At 56.0% G+C, this 24,528-nt stretch overlaps 7 protein-coding genes across 7 annotated transcripts; 4 read left to right on the top strand and 3 right to left on the bottom strand.

Moving 5' to 3' along the window:
- Positions 1-12: 12 nt before the first annotated feature.
- QBC33DRAFT_528372 (Spb1 C-terminal domain-containing protein) lies at positions 13-3,069 on the top strand. Its single transcript, XM_060427052.1, has 3 exons — positions 13-275; positions 333-2,184; positions 2,248-3,069. Exons 1-3 carry the CDS (start codon positions 108-110, stop codon positions 2,805-2,807), a joined length of 2,580 nt encoding a protein of 859 aa, XP_060286749.1. The 5' UTR covers positions 13-107; the 3' UTR covers positions 2,808-3,069.
- Positions 2,904-4,194, bottom strand: QBC33DRAFT_576200 (phospholipase A2; the record flags this gene model as incomplete). The annotated part of the gene is made up of 5 exons (XM_060430891.1): positions 2,904-2,988; positions 3,048-3,107; positions 3,173-3,626; positions 3,693-3,859; positions 3,932-4,194. 5 exons carry the CDS (start codon positions 4,192-4,194, stop codon positions 2,904-2,906), a joined length of 1,029 nt encoding a protein of 342 aa, XP_060286748.1.
- Positions 4,195-5,670: 1,476 nt separating this feature from the next.
- Positions 5,671-9,671, top strand: QBC33DRAFT_271058 (sterol-sensing domain of SREBP cleavage-activation-domain-containing protein). Its single transcript, XM_060423187.1, has 3 exons — positions 5,671-5,948; positions 6,031-8,429; positions 8,493-9,671. The coding sequence occupies exons 1-3, from the start codon at positions 5,917-5,919 to the stop codon at positions 9,560-9,562; spliced, it is 3,501 nt and encodes a 1,166-aa protein (XP_060286747.1). The 5' UTR covers positions 5,671-5,916; the 3' UTR covers positions 9,563-9,671.
- A 3,481-nt stretch (positions 9,672-13,152) lies between these two features.
- On the top strand, positions 13,153-14,631 carry QBC33DRAFT_270825 (14-3-3 domain-containing protein). Its single transcript, XM_060423186.1, has one exon. The coding sequence runs from the start codon at positions 13,419-13,421 to the stop codon at positions 14,367-14,369; it is 951 nt and encodes a 316-aa protein (XP_060286746.1). The 5' UTR covers positions 13,153-13,418; the 3' UTR covers positions 14,370-14,631.
- A 1,291-nt stretch (positions 14,632-15,922) lies between these two features.
- On the bottom strand, positions 15,923-17,862 carry QBC33DRAFT_512278 (uncharacterized protein; the record flags this gene model as incomplete). The annotated part of the gene is made up of 3 exons (XM_060425898.1): positions 15,923-16,318; positions 16,472-16,501; positions 16,648-17,862. 3 exons carry the CDS (start codon positions 17,860-17,862, stop codon positions 15,923-15,925), a joined length of 1,641 nt encoding a protein of 546 aa, XP_060286745.1.
- A 1,463-nt stretch (positions 17,863-19,325) lies between these two features.
- On the top strand, positions 19,326-21,845 carry QBC33DRAFT_576196 (the record flags this gene model as incomplete). Its single annotated transcript, XM_060430890.1, has 4 exons — positions 19,326-19,405; positions 19,464-19,808; positions 20,488-21,599; positions 21,682-21,845. The coding sequence occupies 4 exons, from the start codon at positions 19,326-19,328 to the stop codon at positions 21,843-21,845; spliced, it is 1,701 nt and encodes a 566-aa protein (XP_060286744.1).
- A 261-nt stretch (positions 21,846-22,106) lies between these two features.
- On the bottom strand, positions 22,107-24,000 carry QBC33DRAFT_270784 (uncharacterized protein). The gene is made up of 3 exons (XM_060423185.1): positions 23,463-24,000; positions 23,237-23,402; positions 22,107-23,176 (listed from the first exon to the last, which is right to left on the bottom strand). The coding sequence occupies exons 1-3, from the start codon at positions 23,710-23,712 to the stop codon at positions 22,291-22,293; spliced, it is 1,302 nt and encodes a 433-aa protein (XP_060286743.1). The 5' UTR covers positions 23,713-24,000; the 3' UTR covers positions 22,107-22,290.
- Positions 24,001-24,528: the final 528 nt, after the last annotated feature.

The following is a 24,528-nucleotide window of genomic DNA, read 5'->3' as shown; positions in this document are numbered from 1 at the left end:
TTCTGTGGCAGCGCCGAACAGTTAGCGATACTGGTATCGTCGTTTCGTTATTCTGCAACTGGGTTCAAGCAGCAAGTTGTAGGGACGCCGAGTCTCAAATTCCTACGATGGCGATCCAGAAGAAGCATGGAAAGGGCCGTCTTGACAAGTGGTACAGACTTGCTAAGGAGAAGGGCTATCGTGCCCGCGCTGCCTTCAAGCTGATCCAGCTGAACAAGAAATATGGCTTCTTGGAAAAGAGCAAGGTCTTGCTAGACCTTTGCGCAGCTCCCGGGGTATGTCACTGCTAGAATATATCTATGGGTTGTTCTTCAAACTAACAGAACACACAGTCATGGTGTCAAGTCGCTGCTGAGACCATGCCGGTCAGCAGCATCATTATTGGAGTCGACCTTTCCCCGATCAAGCCTATTCCGAAGGTCATTACTTTCCAAAGCGATATCACCACAGACAAGTGCCGCGCGACGATTCGATCGCACCTCAAGACGTGGAAGGCGGATACTGTCCTCCACGACGGAGCCCCCAATGTCGGCACAGCGTGGGTGCAGGATTCCTTCAACCAGGCCGAGTTGACATTGCAGGCGATGAAACTAGCCACCGACTTTCTAATTGAAGGGGGCACCTTCGTCACAAAGGTCTTCCGGTCCAAGGACTACAATTCGCTGCTCTGGGTGTTCAACCAGCTGTTCACAAAGGTCGAGGCAACAAAACCACCCTCTTCCAGAAACGTCTCGGCCGAAATCTTCGTCGTGTGTCGCGGTTTCAAGGCACCAAAGAAGATCGACCCCCGGCTTCTCGATCCCCGTTCCGTCTTCGCGGAGCTTGCTGATCCGACACCGAACAACGAGGCGAAAGTGTACAACCCCGAGATCAAGAAGAGGAAGCGAGATGGTTACGAGGAGGGAGACTATACCCAATTCAAGGAAATACCCGCCAGCGAGTTTATACAGACGACGGATCCTATAGCGATCTTGGGCCAGTATAATCGACTGACCTTTGACCAACCGAAGAACGGCGACGTGGCCTTGGCTGCACTAGACAAGATGGATGAGACCACGGACGACATCCGTCTCTCCTGTGCCGATCTCAAGGTCTTAGGCAGAAAGGAGTTCAAGCTCTTGCTGAAATGGCGGTTGAAGGTCCGCGAGATCTTCGGCTTCCCTACAAAGAAGACTGCCCAAGCTGCCGAGTCCGAGGAAGTGGCCGAAGTCGAGCCAATGGACGAGGAGCTCAAGATACAGAAAGAGCTCCAGGCCATGAAGGACAGGGACAGCTCCAAGAAGAAGCGGGAGAAGCGCAGAGCAAACGAGCAGAAGCAAAGGGAAATCGTTCGTATGCAACTGAACATGACCGCTCCCATGGACATCGGCATGGAGCAGGCTGGGCCAATCGGCGAAGGCGCCATGTTCGCCCTCAAGTCGGTCGACGAGACGGAGGCCATGAGCAGGCTGGCTCGGGGCAAGATGGCCATCATAAACGAGGTCGAGGCGAGGAAAGACCGCGACAGTGGGATCGGGACTTCCCCGGACTCGGACTCCGACGAAGCCGAAGACCGCCTGGAGACTGAACTCGAAAACATGTACAATGACTACAGGGAACGGAAGGCAGCGTCGGACGCCAAGTACCGTGCGAAGAGGGCAAGAGAGGAGCATGATGATGAATGGGAAGGACTGTCGGTCAGCGAACACGCTGTGAGCGACAACGAGGAGCTCGAGGAAGACAGCAGTGACGATGAATCCGACGAGGACGAGGGCCCGCTCGAAAAGAAGCCACTCCTACAGGACCTCGATAATGAGCCGTCCGAGTCTGGGGGGCTCTCCAAACGTGCGCGCAGATTCTTCAACCAGGATATCTTCAAAGACATGACAGACGTTCTTAGCGAAGATGACGAAGATGAGTTGGAGGGTCATGACGGAATCGAGGTGCCAGAAAAATATCCTGCAACGGGTCTAGATGGGATAGAGGAAGAGATCGCGGCCGAAGAAGCAGACTCCGTTCCCGAGCCGGCTTCAAAGCAGAAGAAAAAGCAGAAGAAACAACAGAAGAAGAAGGTCTACGACTCTGATGGGAGCGAAGATGGGGAGATCGAGATCGTCAAGAAGGACAAGGTTGTCAAGAAGGACGACGACGATGACGACGACGACTGGGAGGAGAAAGAGAAACGCCAGCACGATGGTAGACCAGGTGAGTTTCACGCCAGAGACGTAATCGAATGCCACCCGTTTCCATTTAGCTAACAACAGTCAGACATCGACATCATCACCGCCGAGGCCATGACCCTGGCCCACCAGCTCGCGACGGGACAGAAGAAGAGCCACGATCTCATAGACGACGGCTTCAACAAGCATTCCCTCAAGGATCGGGACGGGCTCCCGGATTGGTTCATCGAGGACGAGGCCAAGCACGACAAGCCCCACCGGCCGATCACAAAGGCCGCGGCGATGGCTATCAAGGAGAAGTTGCGGGCCTACAACGCCCGCCCGATCAAGAAGGTCAGGGAGGCGAAGGCAAGGCATAAGCTCAGGGCGGCCCAGCGACTAGAGAAGATGAAGAAGAAGAGCGACCTCGTGGCCAGCGACGAGGGCATGACGGAGAGGGAGAAGGCCAGCAGCATCACGAGGCTGATGAGCAACGCGGCGAAGAAGAAGCCCCGCAAGGAAGTCAAGGTGGTTGTCGCGAGGGGCGCGAACCGCGGTATCGCAGGCCGGCCGAGAGGCGTGAAGGGCAGGTATAAGATCGTGGATCCCAGAATGAGGAAGGATATGCGGGCCCTGAAGAGGGTCGCCGCGAAACACAAGAAGAGGTAGAGGGTAGAATGGTAGAAGCGGGGGGTTCAAGAAGAACTTAAAAGTCACAGTCACACACATAAGTTACGGTCTGTTCAGGCAGAGACAGGCCATCCTTTATTCCCTATCCTGCTGGCCCGAGTATACGGACCTAACGAAGTTGCCAAATGGGTACAACGGCCCTGAGAAATCCATGTCATACCTGAGTTCTCAGTCAGCTTGACTTGGGGCAAACGTAAATTAGCAACAGACATATCTTACCAATAATTAACCGCCACACAAATCCCCTCCTCAGAACCCGACTGTGAGACTTTATGGTACCTACGGTGTCAAAGGGGCAGCTGTTAGCTACCAATCAAACGATGAAAAGGCCCGAGACAACTGACCACATCGCCGGCAGATAGAGCATATCGCCAGGATTAAGCGTGACCCGCACCGGCCTCGCCAGGGTCGAGTAAGCCGTGGCGTTCTCCTCGGGCCGGTCAGGGTCCCAGGTCGGAAATGGCACCCCGGCACCCCCGTCCCCGCCGCCGTCCAGTTCCAACGCCAAGAGCGACGACGACCCCTGGCTCAGGCGGCGGCGATAAGTCGCGGGCCTGAGGCTCCTCTCGTTCACGCAGGGATGGCACGGCGGCGGCAGCAGGACGAAGTGCTTCCGGCCCAGGACCTGGACGTAGACGTTCTCGTAGTTGTCCTTGTGCAGGGCCGTGACGGACCGCGAGTTGCCGACCCAGAGGTTGATTGCGTCGGGGACCTTCTGGAGCGCCACCCGCGCGAAGGGGATGTCGCGCTGGACGTGGCTGAAGAGGGAGAGATACTCGTGGCGCAGGTTGTCGTTCTCTGGCGGTTGTCAGAGAACAGAGTGCGATATATATAACTAACTCTGAGAGGTTGAACAGGGCTTACGGGTCTGGGCGTATCGGACTTCAGCGTCGGGGGGAAAGGAAGGGTCTGTCTCCTGCCGGATCACATGTTCCAGGAATTCGGCAAACGGTTGGTCCTCCTCCCAGGGCTTGGCGAAGACTAGATTGCCGTCGTCGCCGATCTCGAGCTCTGTGGGAGAGTCGGCGTTGCTGAGGGCGGGCAGATAAAAGTCAAATCAGCAAGGTGCGCGCATCCCCATCGGGATTGGATCGTGGCCGAACCCCATTGGCGTCACCGCGACGTTGACCGTCTCGTGGCCGAGCACGTCCCGGAGATATTGGGCGTCCCATGTCTGGCAGGCCCTCCAGCCCGCCGCCGCACGTCTTGCGACGAATGGGGTGTTCCTAGCCACATATCGCATGAACTCGAGGGGACTAGGCTCCCCCTCGAGCTCGTCGACTGCGCAGCTGTTGAGCTCATTATACGTGGTCAGGAGCTCTGCGATCGCATCAACATGGACTTGCGCCTCCTCCGCCTCTGCCATTGCCTCGGGTGCACAAACACGTTTGGCACGTTTAGTGGTCAGCCAATATTGATCGGGCAGTTCGTGCGGCTAATTTGTGTTCGTTGGTGGTTAGGAAGATGCTGCAGCCTTACTGTAAGCAGTAGTGTTTGACAGTTTCCGGTGGGCTCGTTACCAATCAAATCGCTCAACCCTGGGCAGTCAACCGCTTAGTGTGCCAGAAGTCAGACCATTATTTTGTCATAACAGCTGATGATACACCTACGCGGGGCGCATATCTGTATTACCAGAGATTAGGTTGGCGGCGGCTCTCGAACATAGGCACATAGCATAGGAAGGGCATAGATATAAAGAGCCATGGACTCGCAAGTTTGTTTAGAAATCTAGGTTCCGCACCTACTCTTCACTTCATTATTTCCGGCTCCCCAGAATGGATTCAGGTCAAGCGGCCATCCCATTGTCCAGGCCGTCGAGGAGTGTGCCCTGCGGGCTATAGTTTGAAGGACCAAATTAGCGCCATGGCCTCATCTCATACGCACGGAGGTTTTCTCCAGCTGAGGAAGCGTGCGAACTTGCGAACAGCTGAGTGGTCGTCTCTTTTGGGCACCCTCTCTTCTGGTGCCCTCTTTGCTGGCACGTTGGGGAACCCAAGTTCCGTACAAAGGGTTGTACAAAAGTTTATACGTTTGCTATGGTAATGTATTTTCTGGCTTATTTGCAGCAAAGGTTCCAGCGAATCTGACGCCGTGCTTTCTGTACCAGGGGTGCCTGGAAATCGGAATCGGAATCGGAATCGCAGCTGGAAGGTGGGATTCGTCACCGTTTGACGCCAATTTCCATCTTATCAGCAATTGCCAGACACCTGGCTACATTACCTATGACGTATTTAGGTACACTACGCATAGATATCCTCTGGAAAGACGAGGTCTCCAAGCCAACCGGAACGTGCAGCAAAGCTCTTGGTTTAGCCAATCGTGCTCAATTCGATAAGCTGCTGTTGGCTTGGCCTTCTTTCCGTCAATGAGGAGTGTCAACTTGGCGCACGTCGTGTTCCATGATTGATGAAACGTTTTCCCCATCTCAGGAACACCGAAACAAGAAGTACACCGCGCACTGACGCCTCGCTTAGACCCATTAGTTTGCGCCTGAACATACGCTACTTGCTCCCGGATTGTGCATACCTTGGCACTTGGTTGAGACTCGAATCGAATTTGGAAGTTTCCCATTTCCCCTTTGCCCCATTGCCCCATTTCAAAAGTCCAATTGGCAATTGCGGTGTCATTTCCATTTCCGTTTCCATGTCCCCTCGCATTTTCAACACCCTTCCCCCGTCACATACTGCTACCGTCTCTGTGACTACGGCCTGGCAACGCGTTGGCTTCCCATGATAATAGGGACAGCCTAGGTTTCGGTGATTCGGCCGCGATAGCGCTGTGTTGTCTTGGGACATCGAGCTCCAAACACGGCGCCACGCAGCTTCGCTGGCCCATCCGGATACGTGATTTCCGCAGACCATCCTCCGTCCGAATGGCTGTCGTGTCCGCCAACTAGGCCTCGACTGTACACGTACCATCCTCGCAACATGGTTCCGTCTCTCTCTGGATTCGCATAGCGCCGCCGTTCTCGTTCATATCGGAAAGGCGGGGAGCCAGTCACGCCTTTGTAAATCGCCTGTCGCATGCCAGTTACTGTCTCAGCCCAGGCCAACACTGCCCCTGGTAGTTTGTTGAACTTCTCGCCCTGATGATTTGGTATCTTCTCTATCCGTTCCGAGGGTGAGTCAACGCTTCCCCGTCTAGCGCCTATGTGCTAGAAAACCCTCAAGGATGGTTGAAGAGTTGAGTTGACAAGGAATAGGACTACGGAAGCCCCAGTACTTGCGTCCACACATCCTCTTCGTCAAACTTTCACGCGCTATGGCAGATATGTAGCTCGACATGCCCTTGCAACCCTACTTATCTCGGTCGCGTTTGCGCTCCTTCTTGTATATCCCTGCCCCTTCCTTTACACGACCGACTTCGCCAGCGGGGCGTCTAACCTCCCCCATCATGTCTGGACCGACGCTCAGCCGCTCCACGAGAAGAGCACCTCCGAGCCCGATGTGATCATGCGATCCATCTGGGTACACGGTAGCTACATGCAGGTGCTCGACCGCGATGTCCTACTCAGTGCCCTGGAGCTGCAGAACGAGCTCTTGGGGCCGACCAAGAGCTTCAACCCTCGTCAGCCGACCAATAGTGTCCATCTGGTCGACGAGGCAGCTGACCTCTCCCCGGAAGATCGGGACAAGTTTCACGTTCTGAACGGCTTGACAACCCAATCCTGGTTCTTCCACTCGCCGCTCCTATACTGGGCCTGTTCGGCGGAGGAAATCGCCCGTGATCCCGACATTATCGCGACTGTGAACGAGAAGAAAAGCCAGCCTACGTCTGTCAACGTAACATTGCGGCATTCGATCGTCTTCAGCGGCAAACGTTTCGAAGACCGTCGCCTTGTAGCAGCCGATGCTCTCGTCATTACACTAATCCACCTGCGCGATTCCCCCGTGGGCAGGCAGTGGGAGAGGAAGCTCGCGGCTCTCGCTGCGCGAATGGACGACAAATGGACAGTCATACAATCGGGAGGCCGGAGCATGTCGAGCCAGCTCTATGAGTTCCAGTTCAAGCCAATATCCATCTCCGACCAGGTGCTCCTGACTTCGGCCTATCTCATAATGGCGGTCTACTTTATCTCGAGCTTCTCGAAACTCCGTGCCGTCAAATCCAAGCTCGGCCTCTTCGTTACGGCCTGGGTTCAGATCATGGCATCTATGGTTTCGAGCCTCACCGTGTGCGCCATCTTCAAGGTCGATGTCTCCAGAGTCCCATACATTGCGTATCCTCTAGTCGTCCTAGCTATCAGCCTCGAAAACTCGTTTAGACTGATTAACGCCGTCATCATGACCCCCGTAGATCACAGTATTAGCAGCAGGATAGGGGAGGCGTTTGGGGACACGGCCCACGTTGCCGTTGCCAGTCGGGCGCAGAACCTGATTATTCTCTGGGGGCTCTCAAGGATAACCTTCCCCGGCGTCTCAGGCTTCTGCACCTTCGCGGCCATCGCGATCGTCTTCGATTTCTTCTACCTGTCGACCTTCTTCCTCTCGGTCCTCAGCGTGGATGTCCAACGAACGGATCTGAGCGACGCCCTCGAGAAGACCTCCTCGGAAAAGCACAGGTCAGGCTCCGGAAGCCAAGTTCGGCAGTCGTGGTCCGACGCGCTGCTTCAAGGCAAAATTGCCCTCTCCACCCGCATCGCTGGCACTGTCGTCATGTTGGGTTTTGTCTTCATCGCACAGTGGCACTTTGTGGAGGACAGGGGTATTCTGAGAGTGTTGAGCAGCATCTTCAATACCAGTTGGACGAATCGAAAGGACACATCTCCCAGGACGCCTTCCCTGTTGATTAACATCAACCAAGCCAGGAGCCCGACGTCGTGGCTGCGGCTCCAGGACCACGAAACGGCTCACGAGGTGATCAACGTCGTCAAGCCGTGGGCACACAGCTACGTAGCTCGAGTGTATGACCCCCTGGTGTTTTTGCTGAAAGGCTCTGATCGGGTGCCACATGATAAGGAGAGACTGCTCCTTCCTGCGGTATACGACTTTGTACATCACGAGCTGCCTCGGTTTATTGTGGTAGTGCTAGTCATCGTTGCCCTGGTACGGCTGTTGATGAACTACCTCCTGTGGGACGATATTTCCGAGGCAGCAGATGACGACTTCCCCGAAGCCGACCCCCTGCTGTCGATCAAGTCGTTGAGCGCCGGTCATGTACTCGACATCGTCATGATGACTGCTTCCTCAAACGGTCACCTAGTGTCTGCCGGGTTGGATCGACTCATACAGGTTTGGAACGTCCGGGCGGGCTCTAGAAGCCGCGTGATATCAGATCCGGAAAATCCGGAAGAAGACCCCTTTCCGGTTCTGGCAATGGCGATCGACAATACCCCAACTTGGCTGGCATTGCTCTCGCCTCGAACGGTCATGCTGTGGAATCTGCACGAACAGCGATGGGGCAAATCGATGGCGGTTGACATGGAAGGGCACAAGCCCATCTCGTTCTTCTTCGACTCCAGGTCGTCTGCAACTGCACCCGTCCTCATCATCGTCAGACGGAACGGGACCATGGCCGAGCTGGACCTCGGCGCCGGGGAGTGCACGGAATATATTGTTTGCAAGACCTCTCTAGTCCACGCGGTGCCGATTGAGGAAAAAGGCAAGCCATCGCCCCATGTTTTGTTGATCTGCCCCGGGTGTGCCTTGCTAACTTGTGTCGCAGTCACGCCCGGCCAGTTGGCGCCTCGCCTGTCGATCCTGACGGCATCGCGGAAGAGCTGCATCCACCAAGTCACCAACCACGACGGCATGTGGCTCTCCGAAGACGTCAAATTCCCAACACGAGAAGAGAGGGATATCCAATCACTACTCCCGGTCTCGGGCTGTGCCGCCTACCTGATCGTCCGGCTGGAAACGGTCGACCTGGTAGATCTCAGGACCTCGCAGATCGTGCACACCTTCCAGACGGAACCCATAGAGCCCCGATCCCTAAAGTACCTCCGCTCGAGGAGGAGGCAGACGCAGTGCGGGTCGCAGGGGCTCTCGTCCTTCACGCTCGCGTACACCAGCGCCGACACGGGCGAGTGCATCCTGCAGACGTACCTGCCGCCCGAGGAGGGCGACGCGATCTGCTTCTGCGACACGCCGCGGTCCCCGGCGACGCACTGCTGCCCGTGGGCCGACACGCGGGAACTCAAGCGCCGCGTCGCCGACCCGGGCGACTGGGAGGCCCTGCCGAATGGGAGCGTCGTTGGCGTGCGGAGGAAGATGATGCCGGAGCCGAAGGGCAGGGGCAGGGGCAGGGGCAGGGCCGCCCTCGTCGTCGCCGCCGCCCCCTCGCCGCCGCCGCCGCTGCGGAACAACCTCCGCCATAGACGTCGCATGAGCAGCGGGGCCCGGCCGGAGGATAGGGAGGGCTGGGAGGTGTGGGTCATGTCGCAGCTCGAGAAGGAGGAGAAGTACGAGACGAGGCCGCTCGTAGGGCCCCACGACGACGACGACGAACACTACGACGAGCAGCGGTACCAACTGCGGCTGCTGCAGCAGCAGCGAGCCGCCGCCGGCGGCGATCACCTGATGGTGTCGAGGCCCGGCCCCGTGGCCAAGGTCGGCTACTCCAGCGTGGCGGTCGCGTTCGGGGACGTCATCAAGGTCATCACCGTCGGGCACGAGCGGTTCGAGAGCCCCGCCGACAGGCTGACGGCGGGGAACCTTGTGAGCCTGGCCAACCGCAGGCGGAGGACGGCTGGGATGCTGAGGATCAAGCCCACGCTGGCCGTCCAACGGCCTTGATTATTCTGGGTCTCCTCGAACGCGGAGACGGGACGGACGGACGGACGGGAGTTCTGGCCTAGGAGTAACGGAAGGAGTAAATATAGATGGGTGGGAATGGAAAGGGGGATGAAGCTTGGATTATATGGTATACATAACTATGTCTTCCCGGAAAGTCCACTCACTGGTCTTTGGGTGGCTGGGAGGAAGGACGGGCTGTCTGTTGGCGCGAGAGTTTTCTAGCGCAGAGCTCTCACATTTGCGGGAGTGTTTCTTTCGAGGGTTGGTTTTGTTTGTATTGGATACCAAGAAAATAACCGGCGGGCAAGGGTCATTGGAGCTATGATATACGGACGATATGAGGCCTTGGGATGATGATCTTGTCCAGGCGTATATACTTCGGTGGCGGATATGGGAATGAGAGGGACACTGAGTGGTATGGCTTCGGCGCGAATCTGGCGAGTAGGAGTATATATATTAAGAATACTTGAAGTCTGTCTATAAGTTGTATGTACGAATGCATGCAAAGCACAGGCAGGTATACATTTCTCGCAAGAGGCTTCTCTCGAGCTATCAACGGGCCCTTCTACGAGCCCCATGCAGTGCGGAAACACCATGCATCCCTGACGGTCGGAAGCCTTCATATCGGCCATTAGAGGCACAAATGCCCTCCGGGGTCGGTTCTAGAGGGCGAGTTGAGATATCGGGTGGGGTTGGCGCTGAAGGCGGGGGTAATAGGTTTACTGGGAGAGCTTCCTGGTGAGAAGATGGAAGCACCCCGGCCAGACGGGCGATTCTCAGATAGACTAGATGGATACGGAGAAGCCCTTACCCGTTCCTAACTGACTATAAAACTGAACGGAAATGCAAATGCGGTCCTAAGGAATCACGTTGATATCTCGTGCAATGTACTTCACATGAGTTGAAGGAACTGCACCCCGATCATCAAGAACTGATCACTAGATCTTGAGTGCCTTCACATCTAGTACGCCATTAAGACTTGACAGTTGGCAGGACCAGTCCGTGACCAGTAGCTTTGACGGACACGTGTAGGGCTGAGGGAATTGCTGGAGACATCCATACGTCGTGTAACCCCCCTAGCATAGGAAGAGAAGAGGAGACTCTGGGCTGGAAACTGAGGTGTCTCTGGAGCTGAACGCGATGTCTTTTGCACGTAAGCTCGGCAGTTTGCAGGGGGCGAGCTATTGGCATCCTCATCGATTGACGTGTGTCCCAGGCCAGGCTGTTTTATTAGTGTACTGTACAATACATACCTAGTATGATCTGGATGTCGGTTAGTTGGTCTTCACCGCCAGTTCATCCCGTTTGTAAGAACAGGTCCGACAGGGGTTTGATCGGACTTGTGCACTGTCGGCAACCCCTTCCCATTCATATGAGGGGGGCCGAAATAGATTGAAAGGGGGGGATGGCCGCATATATCAAGGCCAAGCGCGGGGAGACCAGCTGTACAGCTGGCCATTGATATTTATGAAGTCATCATGGAGGCTGTTGGGGCGAGAACCTGGCCGGCTGCGCTGGCACCAATTGAGACGATTTGCTTCCCATTCAAGAATGAGGAATCAAAAATTGGGGTGGCTGGGGTCCACGTGCAGAAGCAGGATCTGAAGCAGGTTCTCAAAAGGCGTGGCGCCATCCGGGAACCTGGGCCCACCTGCATCGTGCACGCCAGGACCATTGGAATGATTCAGATTGACTGCGGTGCAGCTGCATCGCCGGCGAATAACTAGGTACCTTTGCAGCTTTGGAACACCTTCTGAAGCAGGGAGGGTCTTGGGGCGCTTTTAGAAGCAACCTAATAATAAGTTACTGTGCGTACTGTGCGTACTGTGCCAAAGATGAGAGAGGTTGAAAGTCGAGACCGCGCTTCGCGCACGTGTAACAACGCAAGAAACCGGGCTGCTGGCCTCTAGATCCAGCTCGTCCAATAGTCCGGTTGGGGCCATATTAGGTATGCTATGTAAACAAGCTCCCCTTTAACTTGGCGCACAATATCCCGCGTTTCGGCGAACAATAACGGGACCCTGGACGCTGGTCATGGGCGTGGGAGGCCTGTAATAGAACCCCAAAAAATTCCAGATTACGGAGTATGGAGTACGGAGGTACCTAAGGAAGTGTAGAATAAGGTAAAATCATAACAGTGCGATTTAAATTCTCCCTACTACCCTAACATCACCACCGCCTCCCGCCTCCACAACAGACAACGGCGGCGGGCAGCATTTCCACGAGAATCTAGACGCGGTGCACGCGACTTTTACGAGATAGCACCTGGTAACACACACACTCACACTACTCCCGTCTGTAGGAAGACGCTACGTACATACATACGAAGTACATACGTGGCCCAGCCCTCAGCTCGCGGGCTTTTTGTCCTCCAATTGCCGCGGGTTCCTGCCGCAATGGGACCAAGCCATCGAGTCGCTCATTGATTGATTGACGGTGGACAACTCACACTTGCAGAGAACCGTCTGCACCACCAACGCCTTGCATTTCCTTCTCCCGGCAGGGCTCTGATCTCGCCACATTGCCCAATTGTCCACTAACGCCATCACATAAGGCCGGCGCGCCTCTTCTCTCCTTTTCCAAGGCCACTTCTCTCTTCACTGAGTCGCTCTGAAAACCAGGCGCAGGGCCCACCACGCTCGTTCATCGTTCATGCACGATACCCTCGCGCTGCTACTCCTGCCTGCAGGACTCCTTTAAGGCACATACATAGTACGGACGCCTACACTTCGTCTTTCCCACAAGCGCATCCCCACATATTCGGCCTTCTCTCTCCCTCTCCTCTGCCGTTCCTCTTCTCGTAAACCCTGGCCGAATGCTCTTCAGTCTTCAGTTCTGAGCTGCACTCCCAATTGACTGCCATTGGCGACTGAACGGGCCTTTAATCGCCCCCCAGTCAGGTCTCGCCGCACCTTGTCGAAGGAGCTCCACATCGATCTCGGTTGTCCAGTCGTTAAAGCTTTGGTATCGCCCACCCAAGTCCAAGCTTCCCTCTCACCGCCTGAGGTTTCCCAGAACTGCAAAGGCAGATTCTCTTGCCAGCAACCGGGTTCCCGCAATCCCTTAAGTTGGCGGCAGACATCTTGTTTATATATACCGTCCCACGAGAGGCGGCCTTTCGCCATGACCAGTTCCGAATCCGGCAAGCCCACGACCTCCGAACTTGAGCCTCAGTTTCAGGCTTCCCTGGCTTTCCGCTGATCGCATTGACCGCTTGCTTCCTCATTGGCCATACGACTTGTACAAACTACCTTTCCCGGCCCTCCGGCCATCACTGGGCCATTACTGTACCATATTGGTCAGGACTCCTCCAATGATCCAGCTTTCGCTTCCTCGGCCAACTGACATCGATGTTCACAGTGACATAGTAATCAAAACAAGGAGCCATCGGTCTCTTGTTGTGTGTGTCTAGTTCATAACGAGACGCCACCCTCAGTCTCAGCATCAGGACCAACTCAGCCCCGGCCCGTTCACTTGTCCTCCAGTTTTCTTCTCCTTTTCAACTCTGATGTGGCATGCGGGTAGCCTCGACAGTCGCTCTTTCGTATCTCGAACCTTACTGGGTCAAGGTGGGCCAGCTCAGAGCTGTGGTTGGGTCTTGCGGTTAGGACAACCTCTGCCACCATCATCCACCCATAGCCTTGCCACACACGCTTCCAGCTTCTTTCACCTTCTTGCCGCCCTCTCGAGCCCGGACTTGCATTTCAACCCGACCCCCATTCTCCCTCCCCCCGTCACTTTACTGCCACCAGACACTTAATCATTGTATAACTCCCCGTCGGGTTCTCTTCTCCATCATCCGAAACCCTACGTCAGGACCTCGGATCGCCGTCGCGGTGGTAGTGTTCCCGTCTTGATGGCTTCTTCCGAGGTTGACCAAAAGTTCCTTGGCAGACTGGCAAAGACTGTCGAGCCGGACAACCCACTCCTGGCCTCGATTCTATTCAGGATATTGGGGCTTTCGATCAACCTGTCTTCCCAACTTGTCCGGGCGCGGAAGCAGCGGCGACTCGATACGACCCGAGCCGAGTCTTTGGACTTGTACCTCCACATCATCTGGCTATCTAGGGAAGGACTCTTACTCCTGGAGCAGTATGTCATACCTATGGTTGGCAACTATGTCGAGCTCAAAGTTCTGGCATACAAGCTTCGTGCCTCCTTTTACCACATCTTTGTCCAGTTCCACAACCAGCCGCCGGTGTCATCGATGGGCATTTCGACCCCTGAAGCCCAGGCGACAGCGGCTGTCCCTGGGCTACCACCTGCACGTGTCGACAAGGGCAAGGGAGTCGCAAGGGATGACGACAACGGGACAACTCACTCGACGCTGCAACCGACGCACACCTTGGAGGGCGGGCCAGTGGGTCCCCCGCCCGGATTTGCACCTGAAGTCGCAGGTTCGTTTCTGTTCCCCGCTGTCGACTATCTCCCGTTGGCGCACCAATACTTCAAGGAAGCCGCCGCACTTGCCGACCAGCTTCTCTGGGGTTCGCACTCCCTCCGACTCTCCGTGAAGACGGAGTATGCCGCATTCCTCTACGAGTGCGTGCACGACGACATAGCCAGTCGGAAACTCGCAAAGGATAGCATCGCTGCGGTCTACGAAGCCACAGAGGGAATCGATAACGACATGTTCACCGACGCCTGTGAGCTTGTCACGGTCTTGGGGAAGATGATGAAACGCGGCCTCGGCTCTAACAACACATTGCGAAGTCGTGGCCAAGGCTCCGGCTCGGGATCGCAGGGCACGCCTCGCGCCGAGAATGTCGCTTCCGGCGCAGGAGGCCCGCCCCCCGGGATGATATGAGAGCGGCCATCCTGAGAAGCTTTGCTCCCGTCCCAAGACCATCCAAGTGTTCCCAATCACACTGTTTCCGCGTCTGGCTCACTGCTCGAATCAGAAGCCAAGACCGGCTCAGCAGACTATTAACCGTCCTCCTCCGGACTCGGAACACAACCTCTATCCTCCTATCTCGCTCCGGCTCCGGCTCCGGCTCTTCCCAGCGAATTCGAGAACTCATCTCGACACCCAATCCAGAAGGAAGTTCATTTACCCTGTCCTCTAATCGCACCTTCTGTGTACATTATCGTTCTGGCATCATGAACCCCCATCTACCTACTACCTAGCTTCGCGTTAATATTTGAGGAATAAATCTCACCAGGGAGTGGTACATACATACCGGCTTTAATATCTTCCTCGAACACCCGGTTAGCTTTTGACAGGGTCCTGCATCTTTGGCGGCGGAGTCCATGGCAACCCCTTTTTTCTATTTAAACTCCCGGCTTGTGGATACATGGATTCTGGAAACGGGGCCACTCTTGTATTATTGTTATTTCGAGCATCGCCTGAGGGCGGGTTGATGGTGCTTCTTAAAAATGGAGTTACTATTCTGGCATTTTGTTCGAGTTCTGTTTGATACCCGAGTCATCAAACGGGGGGTGGGGGGCTGGTGTCCTGGACAGAAGAAGAAGGATTTTGCAAAGTTCTCCCTAGCTCTTCTTTGCCTGCCACTTGTGCGTGTGCGTGTGTGTGTGTGAATATGAGATGGATTTAATCCTTTTAATCCCGACCAGAGAATGCTGTCCAGCAGCAGTGACTGAGCATGTTCCAGTGGTCTAGTTATCATCGACCAGGTGTTTCTGGATGATATTGCAAGTGTGATGCCATCCCGTCCGATGGCCCGTCCCGGAGCCGGCGGTGTTGCGACGTCGGCCCAGAACCCAACCCAGAGGTGCCGGGTAAGGCGGTCTCCCGACGGCTGGCGGGCCGTTCCGTCAAATTCGATCCAAGCCCTTTAGTTGTCAGGGGCCATCCTTGGAGGGCCATTTCGCAAAGGCCCAAAATAAAATACATTGCATGGATAGTGCCTTCGAGAAGAAAAGGCGACCTAGGAGCTAGTTTGATCAGGTGAGACAGACAAGGATAAGTGTCTCTCGGTTGAGCGAAATAGGGGGATGCTTACCTATTAGGTACATTCCAACCCGTCTCTGTCGGATCTCCTCCCCCCACAAACCCAATCAGAGATGCAAGCGCAGGATCGAAAAGATGAGAAGCCTTTCTAACAAGAGAGCGCGCCAACGGAACAAATACTCTTGGGGCTCTGGGGAAGTAAAGCAGCGGCCCCCTTTAAAATCCTACGTGAAATATCACCATGGATGCGGTACTGAATGCTAATGACTGGTATTAAAGGCCCCCTCGCTCTATCAGATATCTAGCAACACCATTTCTGTCTCCCCTTAACGGATACCATCAACCCCTCCCATCGATTACCCTAAATAAGGGGCCATGTGTGTTCTCCAACCGTCTATCTACCCCGGTGGGTTTCGCTCGCCCGGCCTAGGAGCAAACAGCTTTCCCCCTCAGCAATTGCCCTTCTTGCAGTTGTCGCACAGCTTCACGTTTGCAGCCACGATGTTGGTGCAGCCGTGGGTCTTGTTGTGGTCGCAGTACTTGGCGGCCATGGAGGTGGCGTCGTGGGAAGGAGGGGTGTCGAGGCTGTTGGAAACACCTCGGGTGCTCGGCTTGCTCTTTTCGCTCTGGTTCTTCATCCTGCAGCTGGGATTGGAAATCTCGTGGATCTTGTCGTTGTTGTTTGCCTTGGATATTGTAAAATGGGTGCTGTTGTTGTTGGCGTTGAGATGCTCCAGGTTGCTGTTGGCGTTGAGGTGTTGGTCCCTTGGGGGTGGAGAGGCCTTTATACCTGCGATGTCGCCCCTCGATGAATGGGTTTCTACTGAGGATTCACTATGGCAAACCTACCTACGTACCTTCATTCACTACAAGGTCCAGAAGGGAATCATGTTGGCGATGTCCGCGATGATACAGTGACGGACATGACTTAGGTTAGAGTGGGTGAATCAAGTTTGCTATCTCACCCCGCCAAATATACCTTTCATGATAGGCCTTACATTACAGGCCAAGAACTGAGAGTTGTGAGCCTGAAAGCAAAGCACAAAGATGACCACATTCACTGCTCCTAGTATACCTACAAGGCAGAACCCGAACAATGATAGGGTTCCATAGATCCCCCCCCGTTCCAAGCAGAGAAGCCTCTTCAGGTGCCCATAATTCACCCATTCTTTACCTCAGCGGCCTCCGCCTCCTCGATCTTGCGCTTCAGCAGTTGATATGGAACCATGCGGCCAGTGGCATTGTAGAAAGCAGACTGCAGCTCCAGCCAGTGGTCAGCCTCGCGCTTTGAGTAGAGAAGGCCAAGAACCCTGCAGTCAAGAGGAGAGAAGTGGTCGTCAGACTGGATCTTGTTGGCAAATGTGTCATCGTACATTCTGCCCAGGAGAGCTGCTGACACTTCCTCTCGCCGGTACTGGCGTGACTCGGTGTGTTTAACGGCAGACTCGCCACCGTCATCGGAACTGGAGGAGGCATATGTGGGCGGCTTGCCCTTCTTCCTTTTAGCCCTGCCTTGTCCTATCGTCCCTCTGCCTTTTTTTGTCTCTTCCTTCTCCTTCCCCCCAGCCAATTCATCGTCTGCGTCACTCCTGTCTTCGCCACTGGCCTCAGTCGCCGATTCGGATTCGGGTGCGGCTTCTTCTGCAATGAGCTCTTCCCAACGCTGCTCGACCTCCTTTTCCCCACAAAAGATGGCCTTGCCAATGGTGATCCATGACTCTCCTCCTTCTCTCATCGAGATGATAATTGCATCCTCAGAGGGGGTCCAGTCGTCACTGCTTGAGGAGTCCTTATCGGAGGATGGCTCCCTGGGAGATGGCTCCCCTGCGGAGGACTCATCGGTAGAGCTGGCCTGCGAATCTGCACTGGCGGTAGGGGACGGCTCGCTCCCAGTGGTTGTTTTCTTCTTCTTAGCTTCAGACTTCCTAAGCTTGATGCTGACCGTCTTCCTCCAATGGTAAGTCGGCTCGCTCGAGGAATCATCAGAGTCATCGGAGACCTCGTCAGACCACCTTACAGACTTGGTGTTGGCCTTGGCCTTGAAATTGCCTTTGTTCCCATGCTTGGTGTTCATCTTCCTCAAAGTCCCAGCCTTCTTCTTGCCAGAGCCCGCACTCGACCCGTCAGAGGGGCCAGGCTCAGACTCGCTCCCAGACTCCCCTGTCTCGGCACTGTCACAATCTGAGGAGGGAAGGTATCCGGCATCTTCAAACTCAAAGAGAGTGGCGTGGAGGTTGGGTCCGGTGGTGGATCTGCCGGACTTCGGGATGACAATGTCGCCTCCCATCAGCCAGTTAGGGAAGGAAAGCTGGAGGTTTTTCGCTGGGGCAACCTCGGCATAGAGCTTGTTGCCCTTGAAGCCAATTATTCGGCGAGTGGTTCGAGGCATCTGGTAAATATGATGTTGGTCGGACAAGTTATGTCTACTAGGACAACCCTCCGGGTTTAGGATTCCAGCGTCTGAGTATTCTTGGACCGGGGGGGCTGTTCCTGTTCCTGCTGAGAGATGGTCGAGGAGATGGGCTTCGTATGACGTGGGGTGCTGGAACTGCCGCTGAAGCAACAGGATGATTTGGTGAAAGACCACGAGAAATGCGGAGGCTAAGACGGGACGAGAGAGGGTATGCAAGACTGGTTGATTATCCCTTGGTGATCCGTAAAATGTGAAGGACAATAGGAGGAAACCATATACTCGGGAGTGGTCTCTAGGTAACTGCACGAAGGATAGAACGGAAGGTGGTGTTGGAGGTGAGTGGAAGGGCAGGCTTGGTTGGCAACATTAATCTGAGCTTCAGGTGAACAATTGCCTATAAAACAAAAAGCCATGTATATTTGTACAACAGAGGGAACATCTAGGGGCTGTGATTCAGCAAACTTGCGTGGGATGTTCCCTTATCATTATCAGCTAAGGAACATGGGGCAGTGCAATCTTCACAAGAAGCTCATGTATATATATCTAGACAGAGATACCAAAGACGCGCAGTGCGGCCACTCTGCCTCCTCTTCCATCTTACCTATTCATATCTCCAGTGTTCTTCTCGACCCTCCTTCTGATATGTTTAAAGGCTTGCCCTGCCTTCTATATTGGAGTCTAGGTTGTCGGGCAAGCTACTTTGAGCTTCTGCATTAGATGGCTCACAAACAACTCACCCAAACCATGGCAGCTCCCTTCTCCTCCCTGGGAGAACTGGTAAAACCGCCCCTGGTACTGTTTGTTGTGACGCATATATGATTGCCCACAGAAACATAGGGACACATTGTAGAAAGAGGGTGGCAAAATTAGCCACGCCTAGGATTACCTTCAAGGTCTCAGTTTGCCTTCCTCCACACCCATGTCTATATGGTAGTGAGGGTGGTCTTGGGCAAGCGAGGCTCATCACTGCTGAAGAGGACATGTATTTCTGGCTTGATTTGATGGTTATAATCAAAGCAAATCAATTGTTCATGGATCGGCAGGAGGGTATACTGGATGACCGACCTCTCAGTGCCATCCATGGACAGCACTTGCGGCCACAGTGATAGATTTGACGTTGAGTTGCAGAGCCTCATCCACCTTTTTGGTGGACCACATCTGGCCAATAGAGGTGCAAGCAAATGTGCTGAGTCACCCTCTAGTAATAAGGCGAGAGACGCAGTGTATTCCGTAAAAAGATGGCATTTCTTTTCCACTAAATTGAATAGCTTCTGAGAACGCCGAAGCAGTTCAAAATGGCGGAGTCATCGATACCGCTCGCGGCAAATTATGCTACTGCCATTAGACTCATTGATGAAGCTCATGCGAATGATCCGAGGACCATCACCTCCCCAGACGGGTTCTCGACCATTCCGTATGAGCTGCATTACGCTCAGAAGATGACCCGTTGGCTCGAACTGCGAAGCCCAGATGCCTCGCCGGCTCTTCAGCTGGCTTGCCGAGCCCAGCACTTCAGACGGTTTGTCACGGGACTCCTTTTATGCGGATATTCCTGTTGACAGCCATGCCCTCGTCAGATGGGAAATTCCCAGGAGTAGTTACCCAATGACTCGGCCAGGATACCTCACTTGGCGGGCTAAACTCAAAGCTCAGGCGGCTTCCCAAATAACCGAGCTTCTTGCGTCGCCGGCGATAACTCCGCCTCTCCCGCAGGATGCCATTGAGAGGACGGCAGCTCTGATCCGGAAGGAGAACCTCAGCAAGGACGAGGAGACTCAAGTCCTCGAGGATGTCGCCTGCTTGGTTTTTCTGGATGACCAGTTTGACGACTTCCACAAACGCCCGGAGATCGACGAAGAGAAGATCATCGGCATCTTGAGGAAGACCTGGGCAAAAATGAGCCCGAAGGGACAGGAGCTTGCGTTGCAGATGAACCTGAGCGAGAGGGCGAAAACGCTAATTCAGAAAGCTTTAGAGACATAGACCACCCAATTGAATTGGGGAACTCCACTCAACGAATTGCAAGCCTTCCAGTGACAGTGAGACCAAGACAAGGACGCTCAGGATGACGGATTTCGCAATTGCTCACACGGCGTATTCGCCGGGATCCCCGCCTTTTGACATGCGCTAACAATCCCCGGCCGTTTTACTCGGGAACCACTCGGCCACAGTTCCCCCGAAGGTCCTGTAAGGCATCTGAGCTGTACATGTAGATGGCGATACTCCTCCACGTATTCGGGCTTTTTAAAGGCCAACCAGAGAGAGGGCTCGATGTGCACTTCATTACTCTGTCCTGTTCATGTCTAATGCGAATACTTGACGGGGTGGAAGTGCCAGCGAACTGACCATGTTACCACTTATATCAGCACAAGAAGTCTCCAGACATCAGAGCGTCGAGGATCTTTGGACTGTCGTGGATGGAGTCGTCTATGACCTGACCGACTTTGCCCGGGAGCATCCCGGTGGTCTCGACGTCCTCCTCCGCTACGCTGGGCGGGATGCCACGACAGCCTACCAAGCCGTGCACTCTTCATCACTGATCAAGACCACCCTCCCGTCATCTAAGCACTTGGGCACACTTGATGCGACCACAGCACCGAGTTTGTGGGCAGACTCCAGCTCGGAATCACCGCCGACCCAGCCCGACCGCAATGCCAAGCCGCCCCTGGGAAACCTCATCTCGACCCACGACTTCGCCGCAGCGGCCCGCGAATCCTTCCCACCCAAGACCCTCGCCTTCGTGACCTCGGCAGCGACAGACCTCCACACCCACCGGCGCAACTCGGAGGCCTACTCGCTCATCGGCCTGCGGCCCCGCGTCCTCCGCGACGTGCGCACCGTCTCCATCGCCACAACTATGCTCGGCCACCGCCTGCGCACCCCGATCTTCTGCGCGCCGACGTCCCTCGGCAAGACGGTCCACCCCGAGGGCGAGAAAGACATCGGTCGTGCCTGCAAGGCCCTCGGCACCGCCCAGGTCGTCTCCACGAGCGCCAGCTTCCCGCTCGGCGAGATCGTCTCGGCCGTCCGGTCCCACCGCGCCCCGGCCGGCACCGCGGCGGCGGAAGCAGAAGCGGAAGCGGACGGCTCCCCCGTCCCCATCTTCTTCCAGCTCTACGTCGACAAGAACCGCGCCAAGTCCGAGGCCCTCCTGCGGTCCGCCTCCGCCCTCGGCATAGCAGGCCTCTTCCTGACGGTCGACGCCCCCGTCCCGGGCAAGCGCGAGGCCGACGAGCGGCAGTCGATCTCCGGGCTCGTCAGCAGCCCAATGACTGGCGCATCGGCCAAGGGCGACGCCAAGGGCGGCGCGCTGGGCCGGCTCATGGGCTCGTACATCGACGCCGGCGTGACGTGGGCGGACGTGGCGTGGCTACGCCGGCACCTCCCGCCGGGGACCCCCGTCGTGCTCAAGGGCGTGCAGACGGCGGCCGACGCGCGCCTGGCGGCCCAGTGCGGGGTCGACGCCGTCGTCTTGTCTAACCACGGGGGCAGGAGCCTCGATACCGCGCCCGCGGCGGTGCTGGTCTTGCTGGAGATGCAGCGCTGCTGTCCCGAGGTGTTTGATCGCCTCGAGGTATTTGTCGATGGGGGTGTCGCCAGGGGCACGGACGTCTTCAAGGCGCTGTGTCTCGGGGCGAGGGCGGTGGGTATCGGGAGGGGTACGTTGTATGGGTTGAACTATGGGGAGGAGGGCGTGAGGAGATATGTCGAGAGTGAGTCCCGGCGGCCGGTGTTGCGCCCCGTTTTCTTGATTTGCCTTGCTGTTGCTGACTGGTGGCAAAACCAAAAACACAGTCCTCAACGACGAGCTGGAGACGACGATGAGGATGTGCGGCATCACGAGTCTGGACCAGGTCCACCCGGGCTTCCTGAACACCGGCTCGGTCGACCATCTCATCCCGACCTCGGACGAGCACCCGTATGCCAAGTGGAGACGGGGTTCAGGGAGTAAGCTGTAATCGAGTACCGGTCGCCCGTACTGGATACCTGAGACAAACGAGGTGGACATTGGATGATACCGACATAAGCGAAACATATTAGGGTCATTACGTGAACCGAGATAGAAATGATTGTCCTGCGTCGAACCATTTATCTACCTCACATGAACAAGCAACAAGCAAACAGCCCATGCTCATCGTCTCCCTGCCGGCCCCGATAACTAAGGCACCAATCCAAAGAGCCACCCAAAACCAGACTTGTCATTAATCTCGACCAAGCAGCCCATATCCGATTATCTATCGTCTAGTGAATAGGGGCCATTATGGCTCGACCGTAAAAACGACCCAACAATGCCCCAAGGAAACCCGAACGGACATGAACAGACCGATCACACGTGGGAGGGACAGAACGGGACAGAACTATAGATATCCACGCCCAAAAAAAGGGGTCTGCAACAATCGCACCTCAACCAGCAAGCTCGTTCACCTGCCCGTCGCCCCTCGTCGTGGGCAGCTCGGCCGCAAAGGCCTGGCCCTGCGGCGAGTGCGGGTTCCCCTGGCCGTTGTTGTACGGAGCAGCACCAGCAGCCTGGTAACCCTGCTGCGGCGGCGGAGTGCCGTGATACATCTGCTGTTGCTGCTGCTGTTGCTGGAAGTCCTGCGGCGCCATCGCGTAGCCCATGTTGTTCGTGGACGTGGGGCTCGGCTGGCCCCCGTAGCCGGCAGGCGGCGGCGTCGTCACGGACTGATACGTCGGCGTCGGGCTGCCGGGCGGGCTGTTCCCGTTGTCGAAGCCCTGCGGCTTCAGCATACTGGCCCGCGGATCGACGGGCGTGAACCCGGCGACGCCGGCGGCGGCGCCCGGCGCGTAGTAGCCGCCGTGCTGCTGGGCCATCATCTGGCCCTGGTTCGGGTCGTAGCCGCCGCTGGGGGCGCCGGGTGGCGGGCCTTGGCCGGCTGCGGCGCCGGTGGGTGGGTTGTTGTTGTTCTTCCTGTTGGAGCGGATGAGGTAGAATGCACCTAGACCGATTAGGCCGATGGCGGCGACGCCGCCAACGACGCCTCCGACGACAGGGCCGACGGGGACGCCCTTGCCGCCACTCGGTTTGGGGGTTTCGGACGTCGGGTTGGGCCCAGCCGAAGTTCGGGTCGGTGATGACGATGAATGCCCGGTGGTTGTGGTGTGATGTGAGCTGGTTGGAGAGGTTTCGGTAGTCGGGCTAGCGGTCTCGGTTGGGGTGTAGTAGACAGTATCTGTCCCCGCCGCGACGGCGCACCCCCAGAGAGTGTAGCCGGTCCACGCTTTGTCCTGGTACAGATGCCGCTTGCAATAGGGAAACGACGTTTGACCGCTGCGGGCATGTTAGCCGTCGATACAGGCCCCATCGCTACCTTGCTCCTAGCGCACTTACCACCAAAGGGTAAAGCTATTGTCAGTCGTGAAACTGGCCGAATCAGTCCTGTCATAGCACGTGGTCCAGACAGGGCAAATAGTCTCAGCATCGGCACAGCAACCGATATAATGGTTAACCGAGTTATACACGCATTGGTCCGTAGCTGCGCAATAAAGCGGGATCTCTTGGGAGGAGGTCAGAAAAACGTCTCAAGCAAGACTCGATTGACCCGCAAAGAACTGACCTGGGTCTCCGTTGACATAGGCGCAGGTGTTGTCCGACGAGGACCGCTTGCCCACGGCCCTGTCCTCCAACCTTGGGGGATCCGTCGGCCTCGGCGTCTGGCCGAGCAGCGGAAGGATCCCCAGTGTCTCGTAAGCCGGCGTCCACCTCCTCTCAATCTCGTCCTCGCCCCATGAGAGCAATTTGGACTCGACACCGGCGATGGCGCAGCCCAAGGCTGCGAGGCCGAAGACGCGCTTCATGGTGGCCATAGCCCAGGATTGCCAAGTCAAAGGCGCGTTATCGGTCGGTAGAGTCCCGAGGAACGAACTGGCGGGCGAGCGCGGGCGCGGATGCTGGGCTGGGTGATCCAAGACTGGGCAAGGCAGGGAGGGGAGGTCCAGCAGGACGGTACTATGCAACGAATTGGGGGAGGGTTGCCATATGAACCCGATGAGGCTTTCAGCTGAAGGAAGTACAGAGATTACAGGCGAGGCTCGTCGACTCTCATTGGTGTGGACGGGGAGGACGATGGAGAGCAGCTGCAGAGCTAGTGGAATAGCTTGGTGCAGCTAATTGGAGCAAGCAAGCCATCCTTCGCGAAGATGGCCGAACTAGGCCAGGGTTTGCTTCGGCGACGATGGCTGATTCGGAATATTGAGGGCGGCTCCCCGCAAGCTTGATTCTGGACCCCGTCCGCCATTGTCAATATCTACATATCTCGCTCGACTCACTGGAGTCCAGATCAGCCGCAGGTATTGGCCCTAGCTAGTTGAGCTGAAAACGGGAATCTGGTGGACAAAAGGGTTCTCGACGAGAAAGTCGAGAAGAGCCTTTCTTGTCCCAACTTAGCTCCTCCAGGCGCAGCTGCTCAGCCAACGAACCCATGCCAGACTACGTGTAACCGGCAACGGCTGAGGGCAGACGAAAGCGGAGACCAAAATTTCCTTCCATTTTCCCTTGTTGGTGGTGTAGTCTGTCGATCGCAAAAAAATGACCCGTCAGGTCGGGACGATATTGGTCCGCAAGAGAAGGCTCCACATCGCCTAGCCCCGCGGCCGCCCTCGCTCAAAATAGCATCACACGTG

Source organism: Phialemonium atrogriseum, assembly GCF_030411735.1.
Source record: "Phialemonium atrogriseum strain 8032-3 unplaced genomic scaffold QBC33scaffold_4, whole genome shotgun sequence".
NCBI lineage: Eukaryota > Fungi > Ascomycota > Sordariomycetes > Cephalothecales > Cephalothecaceae > Phialemonium > Phialemonium atrogriseum.
This window is presented reverse-complemented; position numbering and strand designations above follow the sequence as displayed.

What these genes read in the sequence shown, in the direction of transcription:
- QBC33DRAFT_271058 (XM_060423187.1), top strand. Translation starts at nt 5,917, where the DNA reads ATGATTTGGTATCTTCTCTATCCGTTCCGAGG. An exon ending in CTTCTCTATCCGTTCCGAGG is followed by an intron (nt 5,949 to 6,030) that starts GTGAGTCAACGC and finishes GACAAGGAATAG; the next exon opens with GACTACGGAAGCCCCAGTAC. An exon ending in GGTGCCGATTGAGGAAAAAG is followed by an intron (nt 8,430 to 8,492) that starts GCAAGCCATCGC and finishes CTTGTGTCGCAG; the next exon opens with TCACGCCCGGCCAGTTGGCG.
- QBC33DRAFT_270825 (XM_060423186.1), top strand. Translation starts at nt 13,419, where the DNA reads ATGGCTTCTTCCGAGGTTGACCAAAAGTTCCTTGGCAGACTGGCAAAG.
- QBC33DRAFT_528372 (XM_060427052.1), top strand. Translation starts at nt 108, where the DNA reads ATGGCGATCCAGAAGAAGCATGGAAAGGGCCGTCTTGACAAGTGGTAC. An exon ending in ACCTTTGCGCAGCTCCCGGG is followed by an intron (nt 276 to 332) that starts GTATGTCACTGC and finishes CAGAACACACAG; the next exon opens with TCATGGTGTCAAGTCGCTGC. An exon ending in CCAGCACGATGGTAGACCAG is followed by an intron (nt 2,185 to 2,247) that starts GTGAGTTTCACG and finishes AACAACAGTCAG; the next exon opens with ACATCGACATCATCACCGCC.
- QBC33DRAFT_270784 (XM_060423185.1), bottom strand. Translation starts at nt 23,712, where the DNA reads ATGGCCACCATGAAGCGCGTCTTCGGCCTCGCAGCCTTGGGCTGCGCC. An exon ending in CTATGTCAACGGAGACCCAG is followed by an intron (nt 23,403 to 23,462) that starts GTCAGTTCTTTG and finishes CCTCCTCCCAAG; the next exon opens with AGATCCCGCTTTATTGCGCA. An exon ending in AATAGCTTTACCCTTTGGTG is followed by an intron (nt 23,177 to 23,236) that starts GTAAGTGCGCTA and finishes ACATGCCCGCAG; the next exon opens with CGGTCAAACGTCGTTTCCCT.